Below are 7,862 nucleotides of genomic sequence, written 5' to 3'. Positions count from 1 at the left end.
TAGATAGATAGATAGAAATAGTCAGATAGATAGATAGATAGATAACGCTGGACTTTTAATTATAAACAAAGCCTGAAATACATTTATTGTATTTCAAGTAACGAAGATGTTTTGTTTTTTTAGTTTACTATAATAGTCCTGCGCAGAACATGCAAAAGCACAGCGTTCTTACTTTACACCTGCTCACACTTGTTTAATTCAATCAAAGCATTTTGAAGTTTAATAATCATACTCCTGTTTTTCCATCCAGCCCAATGTATGATCTCTTAAAATCGACGTCATGGCAAAACTAATTATTTCTTGATTTCACACACACACAAGCTTTTCTAGTATTGTTGAGTACTCTAAAGGAGCAGCGGTTGGTGGCTTCAGGTGTCACTCATGAGGTCACTTCCTGTCCTGTCCTGTCACTTCCTGTCAGGCTCACCCTGCACGACGCCCCAGGGATACTGTTCCCGATGTTCAGCTCCTCTGTGCTGCTGCCGACGACGGCGAACGGAAGATGACCCAGGAAGAGCCCACTAAACACCCTCTAACTCTTATTACAGTTCATCATTGATGAAGCTACTTGTCAATAGTTTGATTGTGAAACATGATTATGACTGAATCTCAGGTCTGGGAATAAATCAGGCGTGTAAAGCTTAATGAGTAAAGCTCATAGAATGGATGCTGTAATCAAAAACAAGAGACCACTAACAAAATATTAATAATTGATTGCACTGTAGTCAGCATATGCTTTATGTCCTGTCGTCGTTTTGTTTTTCTATGCACTTTTTTTTTGCATTGTACAGTAACACCTATATTCTGTAATAAACTGTAATTGTTTTTTTTGCTGAATAATTTAATCCGTTTTCCTTAAACGGCGTTATTATAGTTAACTAAAACTGAAACTAAACCATTAAAAAAAAAATGCAGTGTAGGTGTGTGTAGTGTAGGACGGCCGAACTTAAGGAGCTTCCCCTGGAGCTTACGCGATCGGCAACCGGACGTTTATTATTTTATTGCAGCCAATCTCTGTTGCACAAACTGCGTTGCGATGCATATCATTTTCCAAATGTAAGGAAACGCTGTATCAGCGGTAACCAAGAAAACACCGTATCAGCGGTAACCAAGGAAACTCCGTATCAGCGGTAACCAAGGAAACTCCGTATCAGCGGTAACCAAGGAAACTCCGTATCAGCGGTAACCAAGGAAACTCCGTATCAGCGGTAACCAAGGAAACTCCGTATCAGCGGTAACCAAGGAAACAAAAATACTGCAGCGGGCAGATCACTCACTGTTCATGAGGCACGAACTATTGGAAGAAAATCCTCAATATTGATTTGGGGGTTTATATGATTGTGTTTCTGAAGGGAACTGACTGTCTTTAGAAAACTTTACGTGGTATTTTCTTTTCATCTCGTCTCTGTATAGTTCATATTAAAGCAGTGTTTCAGCGCAGTGCTGCTTTGTTTACAGCGGTAACCAAGGAAACGCTTTATCAGCGGTAACCAAGGAAACACTGTATCAGTGGTAACCAAGGAAACGCTGTATCAGCGGTAACCAAGAAAACACCGTATCAGCGGTAACCAAGAAAACACCGTATCAGCGGTAACCAAGGAAACTCCGTATCAGCGGTAACCAAGGAAACGCCGTATCAGCGGTAACCAAGGAAACGGAAATGCCGTATCAGCGGTAACCAAGGAAACGGCATATCAGCGGTAACCAAGGAAACACCGTATCAGCGGTAACCAAGGAAACTCCGTATCAGCGGTAACCAAGGAAACTCCGTATCAGCGGTAACCAAGGAAACTCCGTATCAGCGGTAACCAAGGAAACTCCGTATCAGCGGTAACTTTTCTTCTTTTTAGGGCAGCAGTAGCTCTAGCAGCAAATCAACCATCCACATCTAAAGCTGCAGGACAGCCCACACTTCAGAAACAAATCAAAGAAAGAATAAACAAATACTACTGTTCCAAATATTCTGTATGTTGCTCAAAATATATTATGTTCAGTTTTTTTTTTTTACCCAGACATTTCAAATTAACACATTTTAGAGCTGCAGCAACAATACCGTGAAACCGTGATATTTTTGCTTAAGGTTATCATACCGTCAAAAATCTCATACCGGCCCATGCCTAGTTGAAAAAGAGAACGCATGTTGTGTAACAGTATGTGGATAAACTATAAACTAAACTAAAAAATACGTTTTATAACTTTAATGGTAAGCATTAATCTGTGATTTTTGGCATAAAAGAGAAATGTATAATTGTGACCCATACAATGTATTGTTGGCTATTGCTACAAATATCCCCCAGCGACTCAACACTGCTTTTGTGCTCCAGGGACATATATTTTGATGGTTTAATAGATCCTTCAGGGCGGTTAAAAGCGAATACGGCACACATAACCCCTTCTTCCAGCTGTTTCTGTGCTCTCTCTCAGGACTGATGTTCATGGCGGTGTTGATGTTGGCCACGGTCTCGTCGTCGATGGGAAACTGGTAGATCTGCACGCCGTTGCTCACCAGCTCGCTCATGATCTTGAACTTGTGCAGCTCGCTCTTGGAGATGGTGTCGGCTTTAACGATGACGGGGATGATGTTGACCTGTGTAGAGAAACCACAGGCTTGTGTTTAGCCACCGGCCACGTCTAAAACATATCAACACATTACGGCAGAGAGGAAGAAGCTCGGGAATAATCGCAGTCTGACCTTGCTGTCCAGTTTCTTCATAGTGACCAGGTCTAGGGATTTGAGCGAGTGTCCGGACGGAGCGATGAAGTACAGACACGCGTGGATCCTGGAGTCGAGGTAGTTATGGAGCGAGCGCTTGATCTTCAGCTCCTCCTGTAAGTACGACTCGGACTGCGTGTCGATGTAATCCACTATGTGCTGGTAACTATTACACGGAGAGAGAGAACGCCGGGATATACGCAGAAAAGACCAGGTTTCGGATATAATTCTTCATTAAAGGAACAGTTCAGATGAAAATGAACATGTCTCAGGATGAGTTTGTTTCTTCATCAGATTTGTAGAAATGTAGCATTGCATCAGTGTCTCACTGCAAGTGAATGGGTGCCGTCAGAACGAAAGCTGATCAAAACATCACGAGTAATCCACAGCACTCCAGTCCATCAGTGAACATCTGGAGAAGACAAAAGCTGAAACACATCCAGCATTAAGACGTTTTTAACTAAAAGACCATAGAGTCTATAATCCATAATAACTCTTCCTCCAGTGAAAGAGTGCATCTGCTGTTGTCTCTCACATCAAAATCCAGACACATATGTGTTTAGAGCTGTTTAAACGCTGCTTGATCTGTGCAGATTTCTCTCCTGATTCACACCAGAACACTGACTCACTGGAGGAAGAGTTATTATGGATTATGTGGACAATATCGCCTCCGTGAAGCAAGAGCACGGGGAGAAAGTGGTGTGCTTGAAGAAGAAGTACAGATACCCGGAGATCAGCAGTGGGCGCGCGCAGGATGATGATGATGGTGGTGGTGATGAAGACATCAACAGAGGAATCAATGCATTGCATTTCGTGCATGAAGAAATCAGTGATCTGAAAGCTGTGCGAGATGCTGAGGAGGAGCTGTGTGTGTCTGACATCGCTCTGATTGAGAAAGACCGCGAGCTCTCGGGGGAACACGAAACTGTGCATGGAAATGATACCAAACCGAATGCTCCTGAGCTCTCTGATGCCCGGTCAACAGGAGAGGCTGGGGTTTGCAGGGCTCCCGTCACGCCACAGGTCATCGTTACTGGACGGAGAACATCCAGGGGATCTCTGCGGAGTCTGCTGGGCTCTTCTGAGGATGGAGCCCATGAGGCACTACCTGAGGATGGCAGCACCCCAAAATGCAGCCGCAAGAACTTCATAGAGCTCATGATGAGCAGTTCTCCACAGGTGGGACGGGTGCAAATACAGTAATGTAATGCATGTAATAAACAATCCATATCATATATAATGAAAAAGCACATAATGCATATAATATACAATGGAAATGCACATAATAGTGCAAATCTACATTATGCTCATAATGCATATAATATATAACGAATAATGCATGTAATATATGATGCATATGCACATAATGCGTGCATTTGGATTATATTGCATTATGTGCATAATCATTAATGCATGCATTATGTGCATATAATATATAATGCAAAATCACATAATGCATATGCATGTAATGAATAGTACAAAATCATAATGAATGTAATATATGATGCATATGCATGTAATAATAATTATGCTTATAATGCATATAATATATAATCCAAATGTACATAATGCATATAATATGTAATGCATATGCAGGTGAGACGCTCACTGGTGCACCGTAACTCCCAAGGGCACATGTCAGCCAGAAGCAGTGAGTTCAGAACGTCGTCTGTGGATGAGGATTGTGCTTCAGTAACTTTAGACCCGCTGGAGCACGAGTGGATGATGTGCACGGCAGACGGCGAGTGGGACAGTCTGCAGCGGCTGCTCGAGTGTGAACCCACGCTCATCTCCAAGAAGGACTTCGTCACGGGGTTTACGTGTCTGCACTGGGCGGCCAAGCAAGGCAAACACGAGCTTTTCGCAATGCTGGTGGATTTCGCCAAACGGCACAGCGTCACCATCAACGTAAACGCCCGCTCCAGCGCCGGCTACACGCCTCTGCACCTGGCAGCCATGCACAATCATATAGAGGTCATGAAGCTTCTGGTGGGAGCGTATGATGCTGACGTGGATGTGCGGGATTACAGCGGGAAGAAAGCAGCGCAGTACCTCCGTGCCAGCGTCACATGCGACATCAAGGACATCATAGGAGCTTGTGCGAACTCTGACACAGAGAACGCATCTGGAGCCGGGCGATGGAAGCTTCCTAAAGTCCTACAGTCCAATCTCAACCTCCTACGGTTACTGAACCACCCTGAAGAGATGACAGCCGACGGTCAACCCAGGCCCAGGTCTCTGTATCGGAAATCCTCCATCGGCCGCATCAGACTGCAGAGGAACCGCTTCAAGACACAGATCGTCCACAGCACTTCGTTCAGAGAGAACGAGGAAGGCGAGGAGTCGCTCAAGAGCCCGGTCAAATCCAGACCCTTGTCCAATCTGTTTGGCTGAGACGGCCGTGTGAATAATAGAGACCTATGCAAAGACATTATTACTCTGAGATCAGCTGAGGTGCTTGTGAACTTGGGTCTTTATACATACCTTTTATATTTTAGGATGGACGAGGATGAGCAACTGGAACAAATTTTTAATGCAATCATCTCCTTTATCAAATTATGCACCAGTATTTCAGTATTATGAAGCTCTAAAAGCGTGTAGATTATTTTTGAATGGATATTTTCACGGATGCACTCTTGTGTGTCATGATATCATGTTGCTGTTGCATGTGATTGTCCTCTTGCTCCCCTGTTTTAGTCGCTGTGCCTTTAAATCATCTTCTGATCATCTTCCAGATGCTGGAATGAACATGTCTTGAGACTGTTATCCCATAAATGTGATTTCAGTGTGTTTATGTGCCGTAGGTGATGTTTAGAAAGCTGCTGTTTAAATGGTTTAAGACGGAGTCTGATTCCATGGCCAGAAAGGAACAGTTCACCCCAAACACTGCAGTGAATGGGTGCCGTCAGAACGAGAGCTGATAAAAACATCACAATAATCCACAAGTAACCACTCCAGTCCAGCAATTAACGTCTTGACCACACAAATCCATCATTAAGACGTTTTTAACTAAAATACGAGTCCATAATTCATTTTAGGGCGAACTGTTCCTTTAATAACTCATGAGCCATTACATTGGCAATGCACTTTTACCTAATCAAACTGACCAAGCTTTATAATACTGTTGCTCCTAATCACTGATTACTAGCGATCCCAAATACTAATATTCCAAATGTGTTTTCTAAAGTGCCTTTATTGATAATGAAAAGTCATTTTAGGCACTTGTTGTAGATGAATAATACTTTAAATCTCCCAGAAAATGTGCTCAATGTTCCTTAAATACAAACTATTGAAACCAACTGGATGTTTATGTTTCCTGAAGACAATGTGAGTGGTGTTTGGTGTTGCTATGCAGTTGCTAGGTTGCTCCAGCTGGTTGCTAGGTGATGTCGGTGTTGCTATGCAGTTGCTAGGGTGCTCCTGCTGGTTGCTAGGTGATGTCGGTGTTGCTATGCAGTTGCTAGGGTGCTCCTGCTGGCTGCTAGGTGATGTCGGTGTTGCTATGCAGTTGCTAGGGTGATCCAGCTGGCTGCTAGGTGATGTTGGTGTTGCTATGCAGTTGCTCGGGTGCTCCAGCTGGCTGCTAGGTGATGTCAGTATTGCTATGCAGTTGCTAGGTGATGTCGGTGTTGCTACGCAGTTGCTAGGGTGCTCCAGCTGGCTGCTAGGGGATGTCTGTGTTGCTATGCAGTTGCTAGGGTGCTCCAGCTGGCTGCTAGGGGATGTCGGTGTTGCTATGCAGTTGCTAGGGTGCTTCAGCTGGCTGCTAGGTGATGTCAGTGTTGCTATACAGTTGCTAGGGTGCTCAGGCTGGCTGCTAGGGGATGTCAGTGTTGCTATGAAGTTGCTAGGGTTCTTCAGCTGGCTGCTAGGTGATGTCGGTGTTGCTATGCAGTTGCTAGGTGACGTCAGTTTTGCTATCCAGTTGCTAGGGTGCTCCAGCTGGCTGCTAGGGGATGTCGGTGTTGCTATGCAGTTGCTAGGGTGCTCCAGCTGGCTGCTAGGTGATGTCGGTGTTGCTATGCAGTTGCTAGAGTGCTCCAGCTGGTTGCTAGGTGACGTCAGTTTTGTCTATGCAGTTGCTAGGGTGCTCCAGCTGGTTGCTAGGTGATGTCAGTGTTGCAATGCAGTTGCTAGGGTGCTCCAGCTGGTTGCTAGGTGACGTCGTACCCGTTTTGCAGTTGCTAGGGTGCTCCAGCTGGTTGCTAGGTGACGTCAATGTTGCAATGCAGTTGCTAGGGTGCTCCAGCTGGTTGCTAGGTGACGTCAATGTTGCAATGCAGTTGCTAGGGTGCTCCAGCTGGTTGCTAGGTGACGTCAGTGTTGCAATGCAGTTGCTAGGGTGCTCCAGCTGGTTGCTAGGTGACGTCAGTGTTGCAATGCAGTTGCTAGGGTGCTCCAGCTGGTTGCTAGGTGACGTCAGTGTTGCAATGCAGTTGCTAGGGTGCTCCAGCTGGTTGCTAGGTGACGTCAGTGTTGCAATGCAGTTGCTAGGGTGCTCCAGCTGGTTGCTAGGTGACGTCAGTGTTGCAATGCAGTTGCTAGGGTGCTCCAGCTGGTTGCTAGGTGACGTCAGTGTTGCAATGCAGTTGCTAGGGTGCTCCAGCTGGTTGCTAGGTGACGTCAGTGTTGCAATGCAGTTGCTAGGGTGCTCCAGCTGGTTGCTAGGTGACGTCAGTGTTGCAATGCAGTTGCTAGGGTGCTCCAGCTGGTTGCTAGGTGACGTCGTACCCGTTTTGCTCATTCATGCGGAGTAATGATTCCTGACTTGGCAAACTGCACTAATTAACTGCTGCTCTTAAATGACCCCTTCGTTAACCAGCTGCTGTCAATCCATTATTTATCTAATGTGAAGACGTTAAGGAAGCACTAAACTTTCACGGTTGGGTCTAAATTGTGTGAGAACTGTGAAATTCGCACATGTTTTCAGAGTGTTTTATTCCGTTCGTCATCCTCTCAGAATGTTGTTTCGTTCAGTTTGGTGTCGCACACAAATTCAGTTCTTTTCTTTCCCATGAAACTCACGGCTAATCAGATGTAAAGCAGGTACGACCGCTTTTTCTGGCTGGAAGCGGTGAACGTGCTGATTCCCACACTTGTCCCGACACATCTGCAGTGCTTCCTCACCGTTAGGAACCCTTCTTGTTTT

General features: G+C 45.1%; 2 protein-coding genes across 2 annotated transcripts; one reads left to right on the top strand and one right to left on the bottom strand.

Annotated features, from left to right (window-relative positions):
* Positions 1-330: 330 nt before the first annotated feature.
* On the bottom strand, positions 331-2,938 carry LOC107571441 (septin-8-like; the record flags this gene model as incomplete). Its single annotated transcript, XM_016257768.1, has 3 exons — positions 331-508; positions 2,432-2,587; positions 2,693-2,938. Coding segments are annotated over 3 exons (531 nt in total), but the record flags the coding sequence as incomplete, so codon positions are not given.
* A 420-nt stretch (positions 2,939-3,358) lies between these two features.
* Positions 3,359-5,635, top strand: LOC107571440 (ankyrin repeat domain-containing protein SOWAHC-like). Its single transcript, XM_016257767.1, has 2 exons — positions 3,359-3,892; positions 4,310-5,635. The coding sequence occupies exons 1-2, from the start codon at positions 3,359-3,361 to the stop codon at positions 5,105-5,107; spliced, it is 1,332 nt and encodes a 443-aa protein (XP_016113253.1). The 3' UTR covers positions 5,108-5,635.
* The last annotated feature ends 2,227 nt before the right edge of the window (positions 5,636-7,862 follow it).

This window comes from Sinocyclocheilus grahami, unplaced genomic scaffold (genome assembly GCF_001515645.1).
Source record: "Sinocyclocheilus grahami isolate Dianchi unplaced genomic scaffold, SAMN03320097.WGS_v1.1 scaffold1595.1, whole genome shotgun sequence".
NCBI lineage: Eukaryota > Metazoa > Chordata > Actinopteri > Cypriniformes > Cyprinidae > Sinocyclocheilus > Sinocyclocheilus grahami.
The sequence above is the reverse complement of the archived record's forward strand: the minus strand, read 5'-3'. Positions and strand labels throughout refer to the sequence as shown.